This window comes from Anarhichas minor, unplaced genomic scaffold (assembly GCF_050575085.1).
Source record: "Anarhichas minor isolate MPS153535 unplaced genomic scaffold, ASM5057508v1 ptg000014l, whole genome shotgun sequence".
Lineage (NCBI taxonomy): Eukaryota > Metazoa > Chordata > Actinopteri > Perciformes > Anarhichadidae > Anarhichas > Anarhichas minor.
Window position 1 is genome coordinate 11,510,289 of NW_027466460.1, and position 27,331 is coordinate 11,537,619.

The 27,331-nt window shown below is 43.7% G+C and overlaps 1 protein-coding gene across 1 annotated transcript in view; it reads left to right on the forward strand.

Annotated features, from left to right (window-relative positions):
* The first annotated feature begins 253 nt into the window (after nucleotides 1-253).
* Nucleotides 254-27,331, forward strand: part of fat1a (FAT atypical cadherin 1a) — a 68,843-nt gene continuing 41,765 nt past the window's right edge. The window contains 2 exon segments of the mRNA XM_076091487.1: nucleotides 254-3,515; nucleotides 15,501-15,815. Coding sequence (XP_075947602.1) covers nucleotides 254-3,515; nucleotides 15,501-15,815 — 3,577 coding nt within the window.

Below are 27,331 nucleotides of genomic sequence, written 5' to 3' on the forward strand. Positions count from 1 at the left end.
TCCACATGGAACCTATTTAGCCATTTATCAGGCCAGCCATCACTTGTCATGGCATTTAAAGGAGTCTGGGGAAAGCGCACAGCGGAGAAAGGAATCCGATCCTTCCATGGCCGATGATAGTAGAAAAAGGCTGATTTAATTAAATGTAATTCCAGTTAGTTGTATGTACTTAATCTACTTGCATTATGTTATAATACTAACAATTCTATTTTTGTTTGTTTCCAGGTGCTTCTGTGAAGATCACGGTACGATAATGGGGAAGCGCTCGGTTTCACTGCTCGTGCTGCTCCTGCAGCTGCTCTGTGGCTGCGCAGGGAACCAAAGGATGGCGAGGGCCGCCTCCATGCAATTCACCCACTCTGTTTACAACGCCACCATATATGAGAACTCTGCTGCTAAGACTTACTTAGAGAGTCACACCAAGATGGGGATCTATATCACAGACCCGGCCTGGGAGATACGGTACAAAATCATCTCTGGAGACAATGAGAACTTATTCAAAGCAGAGGACTACCTGCTGGGAGATTTCAGTTTTTTGCGAGTAAGGACCAAAGGAGGCAGCACTGCCATTCTGAACCGGGAGGTTAAGGACCACTACATACTGACTGTTAAAGCTTCGGAGAGGAGCACCAATTTTGAGTGTCGCACTCGAGTTAAGGTGCAGGTACAGGACACCAATGATCTGAGGCCTCTGTTCTCACCGACATCCTACAGCATCTCTCTGCCAGAGAACACGGCCATACGCACGAGCGTGGCTAAGGTCACGGCCACTGATGCGGATATCGGTACCAACGGAGAATACTACTACAGTTTCAGGGAGTGGACGGACATGTTTGCGGTTCATCCAACGAGCGGCGTGGTGACACTGACTGGCAAGCTCGACTTCTCTGAGACGAATCTGTACGAGCTGGAGATCTTCGCGGTGGACAGAGGACTGAAGCTGTACGGCAGCAGCGGCTTCAGTAGCATGGCCAAGCTCGCAGTGAGGGTGGAGCAGGCCAACGAGCATGCGCCCGTGATCACTGCCGTCACCTTGGCCCCCTCGGGTGCAGACCACGACCCCACCTATGCTATTGTGACGGTGGAGGACGGTGACCAGGGACCAAACGGAGAGATAGCGTCACTGAGTATTGTTGCCGGTGACCCTCTTCAGCAGTTCAGGGCTGTGAGGAGCAGCCCCGGGAGCAAAGAGTATAAAATAAAAGCGGTCAAGGAGGTGGACTGGGACAGCCAGCCTTTCGGATACAACCTCACTCTACAGGCGAAGGACAAAGGCAGCCCCCCTCAATTTTCATCCGTTAAATTGGTACATGTCACTTCTGCACAGTTCAAAGTGGGCCCTCCCATATTCGAAAAGGCAGTTTACAGAGTCAATCTGAGTGAATTTGCCCCTCTTTTTACACCTGTCACTATGGTAACAGCCCTGCCACAGTATCCACAGCTAAAGTATGCCTTTAGACACAAGTCTGACAAGAACAGATTTACCATCAATCCAGATACCGGCTTAATCAGCACCGCAGGACAAATCAATGCTGATTTTGCGCCCCGGTTTGAGCTGGACGTGATCACAGGGGACAAAAAAGCGGCAACAAAAGTGATCGTTGACGTGATTGATGTGAATAACAATGCACCTGAGTTCCAGCAGACGTCTTACAAGGCCAGTGTTGATGAGAATCTACCCATAGGGACCAGTGTGGTAACGGTTAAAGCCACTGATCTAGACAGAGGCGAGAACGGCTACGTGACCTACAGCATTACCAATATGAGCCCTCAGCCGTTTGTCATCGACTACTTCTCCGGTGTCATCAGCACCTCAGAGGTCCTAGATTATGAGCTCATGCCAAGGATTTATAATCTCAAAGTCAGGGCGTCCGATTGGGGATCGCCTTACCGTAGAGAAGTGGAGGCATCAGTAATCATCACATTAAACAACCTGAATGACAATAAGCCCTTGTTTGAGAACGTAGACTGTGAAGTGACTGTGCCGAGAGATCACGGCGAGGGAGAGCAGATAACAACCGTGTCTGCCATAGACGCCGACGAGCTGCAGCTGGTGCGGTACCACATCAAAGCCGGCAATGAGCTCGATCTGTTTGAGCTGAACCCGAACTCCGGCGTGCTGTCACTGAAGCAGACGCTGAGCGAGGGAGAGGCAGCTAAAGTGTCCTTTCACAGTCTACAAGTCATCGCGACGGACGGCGAACACGAGACCCGGCCGATGTTCATGAACATTACCGTCGTCACGGCGCGCAAGCCAGTCCAGCTAAAATGCGTCGAGACTGGTGTGGCGACCATGTTGGCCGAAAAGCTGCTTCAGCACAGCAGAATCCACATGCACACCGAGCCGGATGACAACTTAATGGACTTTCACTCAGTCAACCGGTACACTCCTCAGTTTGCAGAGTCTTTCCCCAGCGTTATTGAAGTGAAAGAGGACCTGCCCGTTGGGGCCCGGATTGTCCATTTAAGTGCCACAGACGCGGACAGCGCCTTCAATGGCAAACTAGTGTACGTTATTTCAGGAGGAGACACAGAAAGCCGCTTCATAGTAGAAATGGAAACCGGTTGGCTTTTGGTGTATTCTCCTCTCGACAGGGAAACAACGGACCAGTACACCCTCAACATTACCGTTTATGATCTCGGCATTCCACAGAAATCCTCGTCACGCCTCTTGGGTGTTAAGATCCTGGACGCCAACGATAACAGCCCTCAATTTCTGCAAAATTCGTATTCAGTCGAAATAAGCGAGGGAACACCGGTTGGGACGGAAATCATCCAGGTGGATTCAACGGACAGAGATCAAGGAGATAATGGAATCGTGAAGTATTCAATTTTGGGGGGCACGGATCATTTCGCGATTGACGAGGAGACCGGTGTGGTGACTGTCACGAAGCCACTGGACCGCGAGCTCCATCCGGTTTACGTCTTGAAGATCGCGGCACGCGACCAGGCGGCGAACGAGCCTCAGTTAGTGTCCACGGTGCCGCTCAAAATCACCCTGGAAGATGTGAACGATAACCCGCCGAAGTTCGTCCCCCCCAACTATCGCGTGAAGGTGAGGGAAGACCTTCCTATCGGTACTGTCATCATGTGGCTGGAGGCTCACGACCCCGACGTCGGACCTTCCAGTCAGGTACGATACAGCCTCATTGACAATGGAGACGGGAACTTTGAAGTCGACAAACTCAGCGGTGCCGTGCGGATCGTGCAGAGTCTCGATTACGAGACGAAGCAGGTGTACAACCTGACGGCAAAAGCTAAAGACAAAGCGAAGCCCATGTCCCTGTCGTCAACCTGTTTCATTGAGGTGGACATAGTGGACATCAACGAGAATCTCTACCGACCTTTGTTCCGATCGTTCATGGAAAAGGGATTTATAAAAGAGGACGCTCTCGTTGGGACTTCTGTGATGACCGTGTCAGCTGAAGACGAAGACAAAGAGCGCGATGGAGAGATTCGATACTCCATTCGAGAAGGATCCGGCCTGGGGATATTTACCATCGATGAGGAAACTGGTGAGTTTCTTTTCAAAGTGATCCTAAAAAACTAAAAAATGATACATCAGTTTGAAATCATTTGCATGGGGAAAGTGTTATGCAGCTAGAGTTTATTCAGTTCATGTCACTGTGTGGAACAATGAGGTAAGGGAGTCTTCCAGGAGACGGGTAACGTTCCTGATTCCAGTCATTTTTCCTCTTTGGGATAATTGACGACAGGACCAGATGGACCAGCTGTCTCTCAGACCTGTGTGGACATTCCTGAGTAGTTGCTGCAGCCCTAAGAAGATTCTAAAGTGCTTTCACCTCCTCTCTCTGCAGCTATGCTGTCCCTGTATTTACATATTTAATTTTAAAATAGTATCAATTTGGAAAATGGTCATATCTGTTGGACATAAGATATAAACGTTGTAATGGCAATGTTTGTTTCTTATAACAGTGCATTTTCGACAAGCAGGATTTGCTCGCGGGTTCTTTATTATGTTGCAGAAGATATGTTAACAGTTGCTCAACTGCCCAGAATGATTTTGAACAGGTGACTCAAATTAGCTCAAAATAAGCAGTCTGGAATTCCAGGAGTTCCTACCCAAAAACCCATCAATCACCTGATTTGGATGTTTTGGACTTGGCCTGCTGCCCTCCTTTTTGAAGCTTGGTAACCACATTCTCGGGTGGCTTAATGTGACTTTTTCCTCCTGATTTGAAAATAATTTCTCTCTGCATTATGCATATTTAATGTCTAAATGAGGCAGTGGACCTGAATGCATAATACATTGATTTTCTCTTGTAACCTCAGAGGTCATAAGAAAGATGGAAATGCAATTTGTTAGTGTGCTGCTGACGTTAAAGGTTGTAAAAGTGGCTTTTATTTTTAGTTCAATGTTTATTAACAACTGGAAAAATGTGAATTATTCAATAAGTTGACAGGAAGTCTCCTCAGCGAACCTGTTGGGAAATACTTTATACTGCCTGGTAAATTTAGCAGGAGGAGAAGAGCCTTTATGAAGGATCCGTCCTCCAGGGCTGTGGTGTGATTTTGTCTGTGGAAGTGGCTGAATTCTCATTTGTAATAAGATTTTGTTTTATGAACACGCTGCGAGCTTGAACTAGCGACTGACTGTATATGCTTTCTTCCAAGAATTACCAAGTGTTCTATGTTGTTTAAGTTCAGTTTCTTCCTATTATCTACTAAATTAACTGTAATGAAAGTTGAATTTCGCAAGGAATAGTACAGATGTAAGATGCACTACATATACAGCATTAGTCTTGAAAGGGCCACATGGAGCCCAGCGACTAGTCCATGTCTCACTTAGTGTAGGGTGCAGATTCAGGGAGCCCGGTCTGATCTGTTACTTAATCCCAGAGGCCCATATTAAGTGATTATCAGGAGGTGCAATGATAGGATTGTCCTGGGTTGGGTCCTGTTATTATGGATCACATCTGAGGGCAGTAGACAACTAAATACAGCTAAGGTGGTGATGCCCCTCCTATGATTTCACTAGACGCAGGGTGTGGTTTTGTAAGACCATATGCATTTAGAATATTTGGCTTCTGAAAAGGAAAATATAAGCGAGGGTGCACAGCCCGCTATATATTCAGTGCTGCAGCTGCACGCTGTGAATCTTAACCAGAACGTTTTAAAAAATGGTTCCAAATTAGAAAACAAATGAAAAAGCGGTGCGAGGAAAAATACCAGGAGCGACACACCTTCAGTCATGGAATTTCTTTTTTAGGGTGGGAAACAGCGAGGGAAGACTGTTCCAAGTCTTTTCCTGTTTTACTTGCCGCTCGTAATTCTAAAACGATGCCGTTGTGTTTGCTCGGAGTACAGGATCAGTTTGTTGCATGTTTTCATCTACGTCGTAGTGTTTTGTTTTGTTCTTTTCACCACAGCATAAATCTCTATTCTCTCCGCTATTCCTCTGCAGTCGCATCCGCAAAAGCACAGTAACAATAATACTACTCTGCGGCTTACAAAGTGTTGCCGTGGAAAACTTTGCACTCTGCGGTTGCTGATGCCAGAAGATAGTGAGTGATGCTCTTAGAGTAGGTGTATCTAACAAATCTGAACAAAGCTCGTATTTAAGAATATGGCTCGCTTCCCACTTGACTGACGTTCCCAAGCCACACAAGGAGCAAACAAGTTATTTTGTTTGTGAGATATAGCAATTTGATTTGAAAGTGGTGTCCATTATTGCTGTTTATTGAATTTATTGTCTTTTCATTTGCAATCTCAAGCAAAAGAAACCCTTTTTAATGCAGGCTTCTTCTCCAGATATGGTTCCTATTCTCTCTGACTGCTCAGGGAGTCCGTGGCGACTGTTTGCCCAGACATTCTCTGTGTTATTAAAAGCTCTGTGGTCACTGGCTCGGTGCCATCTTAATTTAAACCTACTCTTATCAAGACTCCTTTCCGGGCCTCTTCCCATGCCGTAGACCACATTTACCATTCCTCGCTTCAATCACAGTCAAGTTGTTTTTTGACTGACACGGACCTAAAAGAGTTGGAGCAACAAAAACTGAACTTTGATATAGTGAAAGCTTTTCAAGTGCTTTTGTTTAAAGGAGCAATATACGACATTCAGAGCACTACTATAGCAGCAAACAACTATTCACTGTGAAAAGATATAGTGGAGTAATGTCTACCTGAGCAGAGAATGAAGTCACTCTTCCTCTGTGTGTGTGTGTTGCAATCCGAGCTTCTCCTTGCTTTGCGGACACAGCCGGGCCGGCTACGCCTGCTTTTAGTGCATGTTAGTGCACGTGAGCGTGCCCCACTGGTTAGCTCAAGGCCGCCGCTCTGCACTGCTTTCAAACAGCGGTAACGCAGTTAGCGGCATCACGTAGCACCCACACTCGGGTAAACAGTGTTAGCTTTGCCAGCACGTTTGCTGTAGTTTGAACTGTTAGCACCGTTAGCTATGATCGGCCATGTTGAGAGCCGTTGAGAGCCAATCAAAATGCTCCAAATCTCTTATATTGCACCTTTAACATATTAACCAGCTTGGAGATTCAGCAGGAAAAAAAAAGCAAGATACACATTTCACTATTAAATGTTTCCATTGATGTCCAGCATTATCTTTTAGCCTGTGGTTTATCCAACCAATTTTGGAGAAACATTTCTCCATGTTATAGTTTGCGAGACGTTTGAGTCCCCTCACCAGTGTACTTTTCTTTTCCGCCACCATTTTGTGCTTGGGAGGAAGCATCCAACTTACTTGTCAGGGCTTGTAAACTAAGTGGCTGGCTACAGTTGTACTTGTTTGGGCCCTACAGGTCAACAGATAAGGATTTTCGAGGGCAAATGCCAATTCTGAAAAGGCAAGTGTTGCAAATGGCCGATGTGATTTCCGCTTCAGAAAGGCTTTTGCAGATATTTTAAAAGATGCTCGGACACTCAGCTGACAGTATGGCTGCAGAGTGACCCAAAGGAGCACAGCGTACTGAATGTGGGTCAGGAGTGAAGGGTTTTAACTATGATGTCACTCCTGCACATACACTGTAAAAGGTAAATTCAGTAGAAAGCGTTCAAAGGAACAAAGTATACAAACACTACAGTTTGCAGTAGTGTTGAGGTGAATAAATAATAGCTTCCAGTGCTTGTCGTAACACACTAGCAATAAAACAATTCTTATCATGATGAACCAAGTCTCCACACCTTTAAGTCCACCTGACTCATGTTCTTTTCTTTTATATTGCCAATGAGTAACTCTTTTCATTTTATTATTGCTGGGATGACTAAGGGAGATTGTGCAAGTCAAGACGCTGAGCCCGAATTGATCAAAAGGTAGAAAATTAAGGGAAATGGGAAAAGTCAAAGGTAAAAGGAAGAAGCCAACTTCACAGAAAGCTTTTTTAGTTTGGATAGACTTTTGCGCGACTTCATCTCAGTCTGTGGTATGGAGGTGATGTTAATGAGAAATGTCTTGAGGTTTTAATTTAGAGGATGCTGGACAGTGGTGTCCTTTGGCTCGCTATGAATCTACAGTTCAGAATATCTGTGGACAGACGCTGTTATTAAAATAGCCCTAGAACATTAATATAAAATGGGTTGCATGGTGGGAGGGGTGGGGAGGAATGAATTTCAAACTTATATTTATTACCGATATCATTATACCGTGCTAGCTTCTGTAGATATAGAATTTTGTTAACGTACATGAACTTTAGGTATGTAGATGTCGAGATGGATCAGCCTGTCTTAGATCTATTTTGATATATAAAAGTACATAAGCATTATATGCCATATCATCCAATCCGTGAGTGACTATCAGCTGCAGCACAATACATTTGTGCGACTCCACTTAAAAAGGAAAGAGTCACTCAAGGCTATATTGCCGTGGAGGTGATGGCGTGGGGCTATTGTTGTGTTGTGTCTTAGTTTGAAGTGAAATTATCCAGTGTACAAGGTGACCAGAGCCGAGAGTGTTCGGTCTAGATGGGAGTGCTGATTGTATAATGTATGCATTGCCCTTTCTTGTTGGATAATATATGCATTGCCCTTTCCCTCGAAGTGGTTACCAGCCAGTGCTGTAAATGCGTTCTTTGTTAAAGCAAATGAAGCTGTTTGATGCACAATGACAAAGTCCTGTTAGTGCGTTTTCCATTTCCACCAAAAACAAAAAATTGCCAGTCCTTCTCTTTAAAGTAAACAGTTCGTTCACGGTGTGTCTTTCGGCATCACGCATAGTTCGTCAAAATGGGGAGAGCTGTTGCTTTCTGTCCTCGATTTTTCCCATTCAGCGCCGATACGTTCGAGATAAAAGTGGGACTGCAAAGTGGCACATGATTCCGAATGGTCTTTTGCTTGAGTGCTGTTACTGTGGAGACGGGACCAGGAATGCGCAGAGGGACAAAGTTGACTGTAGGTTGCTAAATGAAAAACACACTTTCCCCTGCTTAGAAGTATGTTGTTCTCTCAGTCCATTAAATCGTCTGAAAGAAACTTGAGGCTAACGTGTGCAGAGGATGTGCTTCATTGTGTGTTAATTCTTTTCATTCTAATGCTCTCTTGAATCAGATCTTAAGGCCGACTCTCTGTTCCTGTGGAGAATACGGCAGACGTAACACTTTTAAAGCAGTGTTTTTCGCAGTAGTGCCCTTAGGGACATTCAGAACTCCATAATGATGTTACGAACGTTTGCTTACTTAATTTAGTATAATACAATGCAAAAAATAATAATGCATTCCATTAAACCGTTTTAGTTTGTTGTTATTTAATACGTAAAGCCACCGGTGCTAAACAGAGCCACTGCCATAGACAGCAGTGCACAGCATTATGTGGGACAAACAGCAGTGATACGTTGAAAAGATTAGCATCTTCCTCACAGACACATCTGAGAGCATATCCGCCAGGGGCCTTCACTGCTGAATTATGTCAGAGATGTACGAGATTCTGACATGCTTTTATCCTTTTATTCAGATTTCAGCAACTGTTTCAAGTATTTAGAGCCAATTTCACGGTTTTATGGTGCCGGGCAAGTGACAGCCCTGACCAGAAATCCACTCAGGTGCAGTGGAGTGGGTGTCATTAGGTCTACATGAGGACATGGACACAACAACATAATATAACCCTGTGGCTTTGCCTTTGCTTTTTGGAAATTGTTCCAAATTCTAAATTTACTCGTGCATTTTTTTTGCCGAGAGATAGATGAGAAGATCGATACCACTCTCATATTTGAATGATTGATATGAAGCTTCCACCAACGGCCGGTTATCTTAACTCAAACAGGTGGAAACCGGCACCTCTAAATCTCGCTGATTATCACGTGATTTCGTGTTTGTGTAAAAACGTCAGGTTGTGATTTTACGGGGGAGTTATGTGCCGTGATTGTTGAGCTGTTTCCCCTGTTTCTGTTTTCAAGCTATAATAATAGTGTTTTGTTGTGTTCAAGAGGTATTGATCTGTAGTCATGTTCTACGATGATTGGGCTTCATGGATGGGATGTCAGTAGGAGATCCTTTCCTGGTCCGTGCAGTTAGTCGGACCTGGAGAGATAGCAAACAATTCCCCCGTCACATGAGTGGCGATTCATGCTGTCAGCTCAAAGTCTACATCCGCCTAAGGCCAGCTGGGGTTAGCGTTTACAATGGGAATATAGAGAGAGCTATAGTGTAGGAAGATAGAAAAATATTCGGGGGCGGGGGGGGGGGGGGAGTGTGAATGAAGATGGACCCCTGTGCGTCCCTCATTGTTCCCAGAGGCACAGACAGAGAGCTCTTCTGGGCTAGGAGGTATAGTAACTGCTCCTCAATAGTACTGTGATATTGAATCAAGGAGTATTGCTCTGAGACCTGTTCAAAGGCCTTTAAAAGAATGCTGTTCCCAGTAACAATGGAGGCTTTGTATCGTCAGCTAAGTCCCAAAAAGCTATCTCAACTGGAATTAATGGGCATTCTTTTTTTTTTTTTTAAACGAGGAAAGAAAACCCCATTCAGACATGCGTCACAGACGTGTAACAAGTGTATGAAAAGATTTTTTTCAGTCTCTTTCCAATGCTCGCAGTCAGTCCAATAAATTAATCTCATGTTTTCTTTAGACTCCCTTTTACATTATGGCTTCCACACCATACAGAAGGGCGATTTGATCGAAACGTGCGTGTAGCATTATTGGAAAGTCAAATTGGTGTCTTTCCTTTCACATTATGGATAGAGCAATTCTGAACTGCTCAGTACTGGCTGTAAGAAACAGACAGAAACACCTGTAGGATCACAGAGGTATCAGTATTGTTTTAAAAGGCCCGGGCTCAACTTACTTATGGATTAAAGTAACGATTATTTTTTAATTATTCAATTAATCTAATGACTCATTTTGTGATTATTTGTGAGATTATTTTTTAAATTCCTGATTAACATAACAATTAATTTACCCAAAATAAATGTCAAAAACTGACTACTCAAATTCAACAGGAATGCTGCGACACATTCATTTATTCACTGTATGTCATAGCAACCCAGTATTTTACTTAAGCGTGACTTAAAAACTTAAAATAGTCCAAATCACTGGATTAATATGCAGTTCAGATAATCATCGTCAAATGTATTTTTGCATCATTGTGGGGAAAGGGAAATAACCGAAGCAATTTACAGATCGTAACAACCTTATTTTCTCAAAGTTACGCCACGTTAAAATAAACAGCCAAACAATGGTGAACTGTTTCATTACCGCAACAGCAGCAGTGTTGAAGTAAAGGTAAATAAACATTTATAAAGTCGACTTTAAGTGCCTGCTACAAACAGACGCACGTTTGTCGTGTTGATTAATCATTGTTGTCTAAAACGGGGGCAGCCGTTCTTGCGACGCGCCGACGTACGTAATTTAAATCGCCGTATTTGTGTAATCTATGCCGATTACGTCGACGAATCGCCCCACCATTAAGTACCAGGTTCCCTTTAGCCAGCTGTTGACAGCTATTTCTCTGCCAGTACTGCCAGTACACAGCGTGCACAATGGTGCATGAAGTGGAAATGGCTCGCGGGCTCAATAGTCCGCGATATTGAAGGAGATAAGATGGTCTTTGTGGCACCATTACTGTGATGATTATCGCCCGAGTCCTCTCCTAATGTGTTATGACCCCGTTTAACTTTGAATCAAAAGAGCTATGACACTTACTGCAAGCCTGTTCATAATTAATTTACAGTATTTCATGCATGCAAATGTTCAATGAAATGTATCGGAAATTCCTCTTAACACAGATCTCTGGCTATGATCACTTCAGATTATTATCGAATTCCAATATAAACTTGAAGGAAAAAGAAAACGATCGCTAAACTAATCAGCTCAGGTCAAGCTTAGTTATAACGTCCGTTTACGACACATTGATGAATTAAAATGGGTTGCACTACACAAAGTAGTTCGAGCTCTAAATACATTTTGAGACCCACCAACTGCCGGTAACTGTTTGATAGCTAACTGAATTCAATGAATGCTAATATGCAATGAATGAAAAAGAAATGCTTCTAAATAGTAATATACACTAATATTTTTGGACTTATATTTCACAAATGCAACTTAATACCTCACATAATAACACTTCTAACATGAGCTTGGTTAGAATAATCCAGGATGTCCCGCTCAAGCTAAACTGCATGAAAAAAAAACGTATTTTTCAATCTTAAATTTTGAAATCTTAAGAACTTTGGAAGGACACCAACTCCCCAAAATCTTTTCACACAAACTTTCGTAATAGTTTACAAATAGCCCATGTAACCTAGTCCACACACATTTTCTTTTCTATTTACAGCGACTAGTTTATTTTTGCCTTTAAATAACAACCCCCTCAATATATTGCACATTGTGAAATCAATGCTTCAGGCGATGCTTTGAATACACAACAACAAAACACTTTGCCTCGGACAATACTTTAGATCTTTTGAATTTGGAAGGTTTCAGGCATTAATTCCAATCTTGGCTACAGATGTTTGGGAACTCTTTGGGATGATGTGATATGTTTAGTTGCTGGGTAACAGAAAGCTTAGCTTAGGACTCTTTCCATTACACTAGAATCTACAGCTTGATAGTGGAATTTGAAGCATTTTGCCGGGGTTGTGGAAAGAGAAGGGGGGTGGGGGGGGAGCACTGAGAGAGTTTATGTAAGCATGTGAGCGAGAGGCCTGAGAAGGCTGAGGAATGCGGGGAAGAGGTTAGTTCAAAGCAAGCCCCGATTTTTCAACCGCGGAATGACCGAGGAAGACCCGGAGCACGTTGAAGCGGCGGCACGTAATCACAACACTTTGAGTGAGCGGTCAAATGCAAAGTTTGCAGACTTTAAAAGGCATGATTTTTAAAATCAGCACGAGCAACCATCTGGATTTTGCGAGTCTTAATATTGTATTGACGGCACGTGTTGTATTAAGTTGCGCTAGTTTGTTTCAGGAGAGAACCTGTGACATGCAGGGAACGGTTTCAGGCCGCTTTTTCAAAAGCAAACTTCGCCCTCGTTTAAACTGCACCGTGACGGGAAGTCGTTGCTGAATAAAGTCATTGTGTATCTGCACGGGATGTTGATTTAAGTACACTCACACACGTATGATACCTGCTGGTCTTGATAATTTGAAATCCTTCGGCTGTCTGAAGGCTCCACCACACTTTGAAGAACAAAGCCAGAGGGAAAAGGAAAGAGCAAGGGGAAAAAAAAGAAAGGCGGAAAGCAAATCTGGCAGAGGCTGTTGCACAGTCTGTTTTTTTTCTTCTTCTTCTTCTTCTTCTTGTGGCCTAAGGGCAGGTTTTGCTTCTGCTTTAGTGGGCAGGCTAGGTATATGGGACGGGTGGGGCGACTAAATTCTTCAGATTCATCTTTCATGCGCTTTTGTTTGTAACCAGTCAGCCAAAGGCCGTGGCAGATAGCTTTTCATACTCTGTGCCGTTTTACACATCTATGGTTAAGATGTTCCATTTCTTGAGTCTCTTCAGAGATATATATTTTAAAAAAACAACTCTAGTGTGCAAATTGGCCTTGACATTTAGTTTGAAAAGGCCAAAAATGTGGGCAGTGGCATTCCTCGTGCAGCTGCAGTTGTATTCATGTGGCAATTTAAAAAAACAAAAATGCAACATATGAAGTCATCTCGTGTCTGCTGACAGAAACAGGGCGAAGAACTGCGAGCAAAAAGCACGACCCCGGAGAAAGTGGAATTGTTCTGCTACGCTGGTGTCCGCCAGTCAAACACATGAGCGTTCAAGCATGGGCGTCTCCTGGGCACAGGAAAGGAAGAAGTCTCACACCGTCCTGTTCGTCTCCTCTCTACTTTGTCGTATTAACGCGTGTGCGTGTCCACACATGACCACCTCTGCTCCGCCGTACCTCCTCTCCTCAGACCGACCCCTCCAACCATTTTCACCTTCATTATCATCTTAAAATGTTCCCTATTTGAAGCCCCCCCCCTTTCACTGATTCCCTTTCTACGGGCGTCAGAAACACGCGTCCTCCTCTCCTGTTGTGTTTCTCCTCAGGATGCCTCACAGAAGCATCTGCATTGCTTATTCATATCTTAACATTTGCAATTTGCAGGCACATGTTTTTCTTCGAGTCGGGACCCACTCCAAATTGTCAGCTTCAATAAGATCATAAATTAGTCAATAATGTGTTCTTTTTATTTCGGAATGATTGCAATCAAATTATCTGTTAATCTCATTTTATGACTTCGTCCAAATGTTTTCTCTCCGTGTCTATTGTGAGCTTCAAGCCATTAGTTTGATTGTACGCAGCCATCTCATTAACATTCTTGATATACTCTCATGTCGATGTTGTTTTCACCACGGGGCTCTTTGGCTTTAAGGAAACATCGGGGAGCTACCTATTCTCCCTTGCCTGACTACCCCTCTTACACACGCCTCAAGCTAATTTGAAGGAGCTATAATGATGACTAACGACAAGAGAGGATCCCGGGCCGAAAAAAAATGCAGGGCCGCTTAAGCGAAGCAAGTGGGGGGAAGAGAATAAATGAGCTGTGCGACTGAACTCCCCTCCTGTGTTAGATTTTTTGAATTCGGCGAGAAGTAATTTGGAGTGTTTGTACCTTTTTTTCTGAGAAACCTGCCTTTTACCCAAAGCAAGAGGTTTGGCTGCTCTCGGTTACACTCCTCCATCGCAGTTCATCACGTTACAGTGAACAAAGGCAGAGATGAGATGTGAACTACTGGAACCCGTTTGAGACGTGTCCTTTAAGTGTGTGACTTTGTGGAGGCTCCCTTATCTGGGCCGCCGGTAAGTGACTTATAGATTCAACACCCACACCCGGTAATGATACAGGTGTGCCTATACCATGAGTCACCTTTATTAGTTACTGATATGATAAAATCAAATATGGCTATAAATTTCTATTGCACCTATAAAAAAGGTTTATGGAGGTATTGCACACAACACAAACATGGACACAGTTGTTATGAAGGTTGTCAGGGTTTTGTCTGGAAGATATTTTTCCGTTGATGTTGCCCTTCGCCGCCTTATATTCTGTGCTTGTTGAAATAATGGGACCTCATATGTGCTGGTTCTCCAAATAATATTTTGAGGTTTCATTGTCAGCTGCTCATTTTCTTTCACTTGGTGCCCTTTGAAGATTTAGCTTTTCGTCCTCATTTTTTTCTAACAAGCAAAAAAAGCATATTTTAAAACATTATCCACTGCGATCACTTGTAGCTGCTCTATGATGGGCACAACGCGACTCACAGCTCAGTCATTTCCCCACTTTTAGTTTTTCTTTGACAGTCCCATTGCTTTGCATCTATTTCACTTTGTGCTCGCGCTGAATGAAAACAGAAACCTTAGTCTGGTTAGAATTGAACTATTAGTGTTCATGTCAACACATTAAGTAACACTTCGTCACGAGCAAACTAACACATAGGCATGTGCACACACACCCTCTCCCTCAAACTGAATCCCCCCCTCTACACCTATTTAAACACACACACACACACATACACATGGAATCTTACACACACACATGCAAACACACACACACTTCTCCCTTTCCTACAGTTCAAATGCACCTACTGAGCACCTGGTGAGTGCTTGCAAGTGGGCTCGGGCGGGGATGAAAAGCACTAAAGCAAATTCGCTCCTGTGAACTTTGCTGTTAGCTTTTCCTCAGAAAGATCAGAAGGAACATTTCCCACTGCTCGGCAGTTTCAGCCATTCAAACATCAGAACATGTGTGGCGGTGGAAGTTACCTTTACAGGTTCAAGCATGTAGATCAGTGTCCAACAGAACTGCATTGTTTTTTACAGTAAACCAATTATGTAGCATTGCAACATGGCAGTAAAAAAAAAACAACCTTCCCTGCCAGTGAATGTAAACAGGAGAGCGCTGGCTGGCTGTTGTTAATATACCACCGTGACGCGTTTCAGTCAAAGCGCCATCAACCAACGCCTGTATCCGCCTAATCTGGTGTTGAAGCTCCTCGTCTCTCGATTGCTAGAAATCGATGTCAGAGATCACCGATGTGAGACTCACAGGAATGTGTTGCACATGAAAATAATCCCAGATTTTGTCTTTCCAATATCTTAGGCATTATCCGAACACAAGAGCTGCTGGATCACGAGACGACGGCTCACTACTGGCTCACAGTCTACGCCATGGATCGCGGCGTGGTGCCGCTCTCCTCCTTCGTCGAGGTCTTCATCGAAGTGCAGGACGTCAACGACAACGCGCCGCGAACCTCCGAACCGGTCTACTACCCCGCCGTCGTGGAGAACTCCCCCAAAGATGTCTCAATCATCCAGATTAACGCGGTCGATCCGGACTCCAAGGCCAGTGATAAACTCACCTACAGGATCACCAGCGGCAATCCCCAGGGTTTCTTTGCCGTTAACGCCAAGACAGGTGAGATTGCTGTTACCGCGATGGATAATGATGACACTATAAATTGCTTCCTCAGAGCAGGAAGTCCCTTCTCTGACTCTTGAGCTGCCAGCTTGAGAAATAAACTTCAAACAACTGCAAGATAACTATTTACACCGCGCAGTTCATTGAACAAACGTCTAAATGATTAAATATTAAATATATAGCGTCTCTAAGCAGGGATCAATTGGCATATCCTCACTGATAGATACATAAACAGACATTGCCAAATGTTATTTGCCTCGTCTAACGCTATCGACTATTTTAAGATCATGAATGTGGCAAATTCAGACTGCGTAAAGAGTTACGCTGCATATTAAATGATCTTGTGAGAACTCGGGGCTAGGTTGTGAGAGACACTGTAGTGCAGTGTGCAGACAAAGCCGCTGCTGTGAGGTTCCTGTTTCCGTTCTCGTGCAAAAGGAAGAGCGGTGTGAACACCATCTTTTGACCCAGGACAGGAGTGGGTTGAGCCTACAGGGGGTTTCTCCACTCTAACACTCTAAAGTAGGTTCTCATATGGTACTCTGCAAATGGTGTGATGATTAATATTTCATTGGGTTCTTTTAAAGTTGCAGGAGCCGGCTATGTTTAGTTGGAAAGCAAGAGAGGAAACTTGTAGTAGGTACAAAGTGAAGCTCCATGTACATTCAGAGCCTCTCTATAAATGAGCAGACACATTCCTGTTATACTGGACTCAATATTTACTGTATGTGCGATTCACACGTGTGCATAGATCCCCTCAGCCATTAGGTTGATCTTTGCAATTTTATGATTATTACAAAAATCAAGGACAGTTAGTCATCTTTATAAATGACTTCCATTTCCATAGACACAGTGGCAAAATGAGATGGTTAAACTCTCCCTGAAAGTGCCAATTACTGAATTATTCTTTCTTACAAACAGGTGTTTTATGGCCTTGAATGCGAGTGGTCATGAAACTGAACCGAGGAAGGGGTCAGTGAGGCAGTTGCTCCGGTCTGTCCTCACTGCTGTGTGTGTGGTCCTGTTTCCCAAGGTTGTCCCATCTTACTGACTTAGAGTTATTTTCGTTGGAAGCGGCAATGTGAATTTTCCGACCAAATAAGGATTCGTCTTGTAGCGCACCTCCTCCCCCAAAAACGAGCCTGACAGTAATGCTGGGTACTCCCCACTGGACGGGAAAATACAGAAAAAATAAACGATAAGGAAAAAGGGGAAACCTTCGGCACGCGGACACATACGTCTGGTGTTTTATCTGCATGCATGACAAGATCGGCTTACACATACGCCGATGAGAGCTGTGGGAGGCTGGAAAAGGAAAGCGGTGTGAAATCGAATATTTATCTTCTGACAAAGCAGTCATACATAACGCTGTTTAAACATCGTAGGCAGACCTTGAGCTGTGAAGAAAATATCTTTGCAATCGTGTGCCTTCCTGATATATTCTGTTTTTTTTTTGTTGCCCTTCTGTGGACCATAACTGGAAAAGAATGTTTACACTGAAGCAGCTGATCTCAATCTGTTGCTTTTTGGTATTTCTTTTTGCATTTTCATCTTTTTTTTTACCGCTGAAGAAGAGGGATTCTTTGTAAATATCCTTTGATTGTGTTGTGTACATTAGTTTTCTTCATCAAGGCCTGCTGTGCTTTGTTTCTAGGTGTTGGTGAATGCCCACGGTAAACGTACAGTGCATTACTTATTCAGCAGTTGAAGGTCTTCTCAGCCCACATGTCTGAAACTATTTCCCACTCGTAGGATTACAGAGTTTTTTAAAGCTTAAGTCAAGTCCACTGTGGGCAGGGCCTCTTTACAGTATAATTCATGTGTTTTTTTAAATGTCAAGATGAGCTCTGAAGAAAAAAAAAAACAACAGGTTATACAGATGACACTGAAGCATAAAGATATGACCCATTCATGCATATCAAAGCATGTTTAAACTTTTATGAGACCAGAGCCCCCTGCATCAGGTTCAACAAAGACAAAGACAACTTTAAATATTAAACTACTGCTGTGATTTCTTTTTTTCTTTGTTTTTAAGATTGCAGCAGAGAGTGGCGGTAGCGAGGAAGGGAGAAAAAACAAGCGAAAACAAGGAGCCATAGCTGCCTCCATGAGGAGACAGTGATTTATGCACAAAACGACTGCGACTTGTTTAACTAGCCAATGTTTTTACTTCCAAATTGGATTGAAGGAGGAGAGATTACAAATTATATTTAACTTTTTATTATCTGTGGTGTTAAGTGAGACGGGAATGAGCCTGATATCTCTCCACATTATCAACTCAATATGCCGTTCTCACCGCATATTACAGGTTTTTGAAAATGTTTAAATTTACAACATGCGAGTCTCTGTAATTACATGTTCTAAAATTGCATTGGAAGCATAGTTCCCTTGGCGTAGCTACAAAGCTCTACAAAGGGGTGGGAAAGAGGAAAAGCCGTTCAGGCCTGTGTTTTCTGTGTGTGGTTTTCTTTTTTTTTGGAAACGTGCATGTGTTCCAAGCTAACTCGCTAGCCTCCTATAACGGGCGTCAGCCTAGCTCAGCTCTCTGAGCAGCCTGTCGAGCTTCAAACACATATGAAGGCTTCGCTCGACGCTTTGGGTGGCGTCGGTTGCCCTTTTTTTTCCTGCACAGACCCACGTTGGCTCGGTAAAACCCAGGATGAAAGGCTCGGGCCGACTTTATTTATGCCAAGTAAACAAGTCCCGCTGTTTTGGCTGTTCTCTGACTTCAGTTTGTCATTAAAGTGCAAGGACAGCTCTTCTCTCTCGCAGACACTATTGCAATCCCGACGAGAGCTTAGAACCTAACCGTTTGATATCGCCTCGCTTTTGAGGGGAATAAGAACAGAGGGGGAGACACAAGGCAGAGCCGTGTGTGTGTGTGTGTGTGTGTGTGTGTGGGGGGGGGGGGGGGGGGGGGAATTATGTGGTTTAAATCAGCATGAGATCAGTGAATTTGAATAATGATGTTTGGGTCTGAACTTTTAAAAGACGGAACAAGTGCTCAGTTGTCTGGTGGCACAGATCTCATCCCACCCACAGACATGACCGCGGTTGCTCCACGCTCCTAAGCCTCGATTGGACGGCTGCTGAGAGTTGAATTCCCTGGGTAAAGACTTGTTTCAACAGGATATGGGCTGCGTCGGGCTGATATGCAATCGCGTCAAATTAGAACGAGGATGATTTGTCCACACGTGCGGTTCTTGAGACAGCCAGCACCGTAGCTGTCTGGTTTTATTCCCCTATAGAAAGGAGTTGTCACAGCTCCCGCACTATTTCATCTGAGGTTGTTGACACGAGTCGCCCACCTTTTCTGTGGGAGAGCAAGCAGCGTCCAGCACCTGGTGAATCACTCGCTCTCTCTCTCGCGCTTCTCTGAAACGCTGTTGCTTTGACTTCCTGGACTTTGGGCGGCGCTCTTATGCCAGAGCACGCATGTGTCAGGAAAAGGGCAACCGAGCAGAACATAGTAGTCAGGACACACACACACACACACACACAGCTCACGCACAGGAAGTCTTTTTTCATATCTAAGTTAACGAGAGAGAGAGAGCAAGTGCAAAGATCACTAGGATAACTATCTTATCTTGCTGAATGCTCATTACTCTACTTCCTGCTGTGCCGATTCTTCCTTTCTTTGTATCGTAGTAGTGCTTTCTTAGGCTTTTCTAATTATTACAGTGTTGTCCATTGACTTTTCAGAACATGGTACATTAGTCTGCGGTGACCCTGACATATGACATTTGCGCTCAGAGCACCCAAAAAGCCTGTAGAAAACTCCACCTTATAACGATGGCGCCTATCTGTGTTCGTCAGCAGACAATGGTGTAGTTCCAGCTGACGAGAGCGTGCCTTAAACAGGAGACTGCTGTCTATACCTGATTGTGCCTGCCCTATAATGGCAGACTCCATTCCAGTGGTTAAAACCCAAATGACGGATGGAAAAATTGTTACAGTGGCATTGAACAAATTCTGGCCCATCCTTTTTCTTTCGCCTGCATTCACCAACTCAATGTCATCAATGGAAAAGGAGGGCCGTGGGCGATGCTTTGGTGAGCTCGGATACCTTTCGACAGGTTTTATGTGCATTTGTCATCCCCAGGGTTGAATGAAAAGGTAAGGGAGAAAACAGCCACCGGGATTAGAGCTGCGAAGCATCCACTTTTTGTGGAGCTCAAATCAACTTTCAGTAACGCCTCCTCTGTTTGAGGTAGAAAACACACACACACACACACACACTGGTGTTATCAGTGGTTTACCGAAGCCCCAACAACCATCAGGGGAAGTGAGATAGGAAATGGATACTTCCAACAACTTCCTGGTGTTTCCGGTAATTGCAGGAGGCCAAACGATTGTTACAGGTCTCAAGAGATTGTGAGAGGAAAAAAAAGTGGAAATGAAAAATGTCTGATTGTCCTCTTAAAACTTCAAAGGGTGGTCATGGTGGCTTAGCTGGCTACGGTTCAGTTCAACCACAGTGTCTTTGAGACACATCCAATGATACGGCATGATATAAAAAAAAGGTGCCATTTAGTCTCCTTTTTCAAAAACTAAAGCACGTCACATGCCGTCACCGCGGGTCTCCAAGGTTTTCATTGTGTCTTGGTTAATGATCTATGAACAGGAAGCTGAAGACAAGTCTCTCTCTTTTCCTGACGTTACTAAAAAAATAAAAAAATAAAGTATACATTCACTCACTTCACAACTTTATAAAAGCATCGCAAGAGAACTGTGATTCATTCAGTGCCAAGCCAAACCATTATGTGCAGGGTGACCAGCCTCATGACCCAAAAGCATGAAAAAAACCCACCTCGCTTATTCTTTCTGTGTAAACTGAAGGCCGGCAACTATGACAACCATTTGTGCCATCAACTCGGATCAAGTGACACCTTTTAATAATAAGCCTTTGGATTTGTTGATATGCTGATATTTTGAAAGACAAGTTTTCATTGACAGTGGCACACCTGCGTGGGTTTACAAGCGGCTGCAGTCAAGTTAAATGAATCCGTGCAGGTTTTTGCTTTCAATGTTTTTATCTCTTAAAATGATCCTGCTCAAGGGTTAATGTGGAAGCACACCGACACACCTCCGTTAAATGGACCAGGTCGACCTGGCTGGGCGCATCAGAATGCCTCACTTACTCAAGTGAACGGCACAAAGCTGACAGCTGTGTGCGCAAATGTGTAAACAGCAACACATTGGGCCATGCAGTGGAAACGCTTCTCGAGGTCATTTCTACCCGGGTCAAATTGATCGCTATGAACGGATGATAATTATATCTGCTTTTGTTTTGTTTTTATTTGTTCCTCATGCAGATTACCATCTCATTGACATTTGTATATTTATTACACGGCAACAAGGTAATAAAAAGGCATTACCAAACCACGAGTGCTTTTGGTGCACATTCGTTTTTTTAGTGAGAGAAATTTACTTTTCTTTTTTCCTGTCAGTATTTCAATGTGCACGCCGCTGTAGCCTCAGGTAGCCAGACGGGTTACCTCGATGCAAAGCATCAAGGGAGTAGCGTAAAAAAAAGGAAACAAAAATGTAATTAACGTTGGCCTACCGTTTTTTTCCCAAACGTTGTCATGTATGAAAATGAACACTGTAGTCGGAATGATTCTGCCAAAGCCTTTCTGATCCATATCAGTGGTTTCCACTGTATTTGTATTTTGTATTCTTAGTAAAGGCTACTGGTGCCCTCAGGCCCCATTCGTGTGGGTATATGGGATACCTTGTAGGGACCAGGAACATGCTAGCGTTCGTTAATCACAATACCTCTCCAAGCTTCTTTGTGTTTCCTCTAGAATGCAGTTTACTCCCCCAGGGCATTTTGTTCCTGAGGGTTTTTTTTACATCGTTTCATTCAACAAATGAAAAAGGCAAGTTAAGCTGTCGAAGCTAACGGGTCAGCCTCGTCTCTGACGGGACAATAGGTCCTCACAGTTAATTAAAGAGACGTATTTGTACCATTGACTCTCTGTCTTCAAACCATCCCTCTTTTGTGGAGCGGTTCATACTCCAACAGAGGAGGTTAAATGGAAGTGGACGGTGCAACACAGCCAATAAGCTCCAGTAACATCATCCATTTTGGTTCCCTCAAAGGTCTGCACTGTCGAGGCACATTGCTGTCGTTCAACTGCACAAATGTGTGGGTCAAAGTCGACCAAAGTTAAACTCCAACGTGAAAGAATTATACAGATTTTACGCATATATTCACGTTTTCTTAAGCTGGTGTGACAAAATCCAGTTGAATATATTTCAAGGAGAGTTGGGCATTAATGTGTGGACTCGGAAAGCCACAGACATTTACTGAAGGACTTCATCGCCCAATGAAAATTGTTCATATGTGATCTTGCTACGGATCACATTTTGGATTCATTATCTGTCCCTCCAGAACTCACGAGTTCAACTTCTGACAATTCTATACTCATCAGCGAGCGTTTGATTGATAGACGGCCAATAGTCTAATTGGCCTTGCAGATTTTATTCTCACGACATGACCACAGCTTAAACGTTCATGTGGTTTGACAGATGAAAATGAAGAGACCAAAGTGAAATCCGTGAGGTCTACGTAGGGAGAGGGAGGGATATTTAACATGTATAGATATGCAAAAATATGTATCAAAAAACTAATTTCTCCCACACAGTCTCTCACTGGTGCTGTTATCTGCGATGCCTTGTCTTTAATAGCACAGAAGGTTTCACGTGTGCATATCAGAGCGGACATAGGTCGAGACTACCAGTAAGCTCAATGGTCTCAGCTGCTCCTCTGCGTCCATGCATCCCATCCATTTACACAACTCCCCATAACATTCACTTTCACCGGCACTGGGGAACCTGAATCCCCCCATAGCCCCGAGTCTTCCATGACGTGCTTATGTTTTCAGATTACAAATAAGCCTCGCAGCTGTGAGGTGCTGAGATATCTCAATCCTAATGCAAACAACACTCCCCCCGCTGACTGCCTTTTACTCATTCCCACCAAGACCATATGTATGTATTAATGTGTTTATGTCCGCTGACATGGCCTGCTCTTCGTCGCATTTGTCAACTTCTGTGCGCTCCTGGACGACCGAGCAGGACATTAGTTGGACCACGCTACCTTTTTTAATGGCACGCCGAGTATTCCTTCACAATAAAAGTCTGTAGCTCTCGTTCAGCAGCATTTTGTAGACTCGGTTATAAAGAAAGAGACAAACAGCTCCTACTTTAATGCACCAGTCCCTTCTTAAACTCCCACAGTCCTTTTTGGATGTCGGGTCTCCCACAGTTTTCATCTGAGAGTTAAGATGGCATCATGAGCAGTGAAAGCAGATCTTTTTCCCTGTGTTGTTTTAGACCCGAGTGGCAGACACTTAACTCAAAATGAAGCCGCGAGTATTGATATGGCTCTCTGGGGTTGGACGTTGGGTTTCAGGATAAGAAATGCAGTGTTTGTTATTTTCCTCACGCTAGAGAGAAATAGCAAGCGTTTAGATCATGAATATTCATGGCGTAGTGTCATTTCATCAACAACAACACTACCAAGTCCAGACGCCCGGCACATTCCCGATTGTCTGGAGTTAAAAGTGTGTCACATGGATATGTGTGTCACTCCAAAGACTGCTAATCACAGCAGTAATTCCCGGGTATGAACCGGCCCAACAATGTCCCTGGACTCCTTTGCTCCCTCCAGGCCTTCATTTTCGGAGCTTTTGGTTGTAGCGCTCAAAGGACGCGGTCCAGAGTGCCACCGCTGCTCTGCTGTTGTTTTTCTCCCCCTCTCAAAACAGCACGGCTGTAATTACTGTCGGCCCGGCTCAGCCCACGCCTGAGGATGGCTTTTGTGTGTGTGTTTGTTGTGACAAAAAGGACTGCGGGGTTTGGAAGTGCAGACTCCTTTCGGCGAGCTCGGGCTCACCGAGCAATCATTTCACGGTTCCTTAAGGTAGAGACAGAGAGGTGTGTGCGCCGCTTTTGGCCAGCGTCGTCCGACATAAATGGAGCATTCCTGGTGAGCGTGTCACTTTACTATGAGTGGACAATGATTGCGGGATGACTTTAAATAGATTTTGGATTTTTGAACGCTTCTATTTTCTTCTGGAAACAAGTTGTTTCCAAAAAAAGAGATCAGTGTTTGGATATTAGGAGTGGGCGACGAGTCCCGAGGTCGGAGATCTGGCAGCGAGCTGGCAGCATGTCAAGACAAAAGTGGAGCAAACAAAAGCAGTTTAAGCCACAACACAACACGCATCAAAATCGCTTTTTTTTTTTTTTTTGCATTTCAGATGTTTTATTCTACTCCCTGACATCTTTATTCTCCACATCTTGAAGTGGATGCTGGTTTCATGCTCCATCAAAATTCTAAAATACTTTCACTTAAAACAATATGGAAGAGCAGTAAAATGTTGTTTGTGGTTCAAACAGGCCATGCTTCAAAACCGCTAAGCTGACTGTTGCAGGGCAGAAACAGTTAGTGAATTAATCAGGCTATAAACATACAAATAATCTGCAACTATTTTGAGAATGGATTAATGGTTTAAAGTCATTTTACCAGAGAAAAATCCAAAGACAAAAGCTAGTTCCAGTTTCTCCAGTGTGAAGATGAGCTGCATTTCTTTTGTCCAGCACGATAGCAAACTAAACGAAATGTCTTATTGGGTTTCAGGACATTTTTTTTTGCAATTATCTGGAATTTTACAGACCAAACAATTCATCTGTTGGTTGAGAAAACAATCGCAAGATTAACCAATAATGAAAATATTCATTATTTGCAGCCTCAGGCTACTCGCTACACCTGTGGAACACACTTCATGCAATTTGAAAAGAGGAACCCGGGACCATATGATTAAAGGCAGATGCTCACTACATGGCGGATTGTCTGTTGCAAGTGAGACGTGCACAAAGAATACACAGCTTGGCAGGAAAGGTTGCCGTCCTGCTGCGAGAAGTTCGGCACCCGGCTGTTGCTGAAATGGCACAAATGCATCTGGAAGGAGTCCCGTATTTATCAAATGCGTTTGATATTTATGACACCTCGCCAATTGTTTCGCGATGGGATTCCAGCGGGGTGTTATACATGAAATCTGAGCGTGCTCGTCACCCGAGGTTTGCGTTTGTTTTGTTGAAGGAATCAAATAACTTTTCCCTTTTTTGTTTATTTTGAATGCCTTGCTTACCAGTTCAATCTCTCCAAATTTCCACGTCCCTATTTCCAGCCGGAGGTAGCGTTGCTAATTTGTGTCGGGTGGAGAAAAAGGTGACGGAGAGATTACACCTGAAACGGTTTTGTTTTCAACAAGCGCGTGTATCCATGAACAGAAGGCGTCCAGTGATGTGCTACCTGTTCCATTAACTCGTCTTCCGGTGCGCCTGCTGTCGCCGCGTCACGGTTTAAATTATTTGTGAAATGGGACCTCTGTGTAGTCTTTTGCAGGACTAAAAACCAAATGTCCATCCGTTGGGATCGCTGTGAAACAAGCATTTAGTCATCGGTTTTGTTGCGGCGCTGTGCTGCTGCCGTACTCAAGAGTAAAAAGTTTACATTGCAAACACCATATCCGTTATGATCCCTAGCCGATTTTTGCAGAGGAATTATAAATCAGAGACCTAGACTCTTTATTCTGCTCTATAATGCACGTACAAAGAGAGGAGTTACCTAACACGGCACACAGGGGAGCTTAAAAACATTATCATCCATCAGCTCCTGCTCTGCTAAAGCACATGAATAATTAGTCAGCGCGGTCTGTTTTGATGTGGCACAGCAGAACTATTAGCTTTGATGGTAATAATCTCGAGCGCGTTAACTGGTGTAGCCCACGCTGATCCTCTGCAAACATCAGGCAACACTGCAAAGAGTGATTCCTGTAGGTGGTATGAATTTACAAAACTTAATTGTGTTGTCAGTGTTGTCACACCTCTTTTATTATATGTTATTATTAAGCAGGGTTATTGCCGGGATTTTATTGCAATGTTTGCGCCGTTAAATCATGCGGCGTAAATCAAAAGGAGCCCATTCAGACAGCTTAAAAAATAGGTTTCATTAATTATATATATGCCTATTTACAAAACAAATAAAAATGAATAACACGACGAACAGTTTGGTTCTCAAGCTGGGGTTAATTTCTGGGGGTGCATTAATATATAGACACGTCAGGTAAGCAGAGCAAAAAAAGAATTGCACTGATAGGAAGAGGTTTTATCAGTAGACCTCTATCTGTGCAGCTCGCTGTGAAGATTAAATAAAGCCGAAGAAGGAAAGGATACAAAAAAAAAGGGGGAGCAAAAGTGCCTCGCTCATGTGCCTCAATTGCAGTGCTGAGGGAGGGATATTTCAGGACCTGTAAGTTGTGGCCTGCTATTCTCGTTGCAGGCATATGTGCCATTGATGGCTTTTGGGTTTTCGGAAATCCTTTGCTTTATGCTAATCAGACGCACTGTGGCAAGCAAGACAGCTCTGGTGCGGTCGAAGTTGGCACGTCTACTCTGCACTCAGAGTCTCTGCAAAAGTTGCAATTAAACCGGTAGTGAGAACAGCGCGGCTGCTTATAACGCAGCCATGTAGCATTACACCCCCCCCCCCCCCCCCCCCCTCCTCTTTTCTTCTTTTTTTTCTTCCCTTGTTTGCGAATTTGATTTAAAATCGGATTAGCTCAGGAATTCAAGACTCAAAACTTGTTTTATTTTTACTTTGGTCAAACCCTGGCTCAACAGAGAGTCCCTTCTGTGTGATTCACTGTGGAACATAAATCCTCCCACTTAAAACGAACGATGGAACCCGAAAAAAAGCCCCTTGAAACCCTTCAACTAGCTGCCGGATCTTTTCTGAAGGTTCCTTTGCTCTGTTTTCAAAGGGTGCTGCTCGGGACCGGGGGCGACGTCTGACTGGCTCTCTATTTACTCAGCTTGTGGACAAATTAAAAGCAGCGTGTCTCTGCCAGGCCGCTGTTTGGTCACTACTCGCAGACCTCTGTGATATTCCACATATGTGAGGGCAGTGTGGTGGGATGTCTGGCATACAGGGAGAGCACTCCTCTATACGCAAACTCTTAACTTGTGGCTGACTGATGAGATAACCAGCAGGATTTCACATTATGTCACTCAGCAGTGAGTGGAAGAATTGGAGTATTGTTAATCCAATATTGTTTACATGTTTCTATTTCTGAAAGTGTGTCTTTGGCTCTCAACCTGATAATAACCTGATCTATAAAATGATTTAGTCCACCGTATAACCTGCTGTTACTGGATATTTAATGCAGATATCGTTTAAAAAAACCCCAATATATCAACAAACAATACATACATCAATTTCACATTTCTGACAAGGATCCCTAAAATGTTCTTATTGAAGAATTTTAACCAATATTTGTGCTGAGTGGGACATTTCAGTGCTCAAACATCTTTTTCAGTGACATTTAGTGTGTGATTTTATAACTGCTTTATCATGTAAACAATATATATATATATATGTGTATATATATATACATGAAACAACAGAAATTGATGCACTTGGTTGTTCTATGTAATTAATT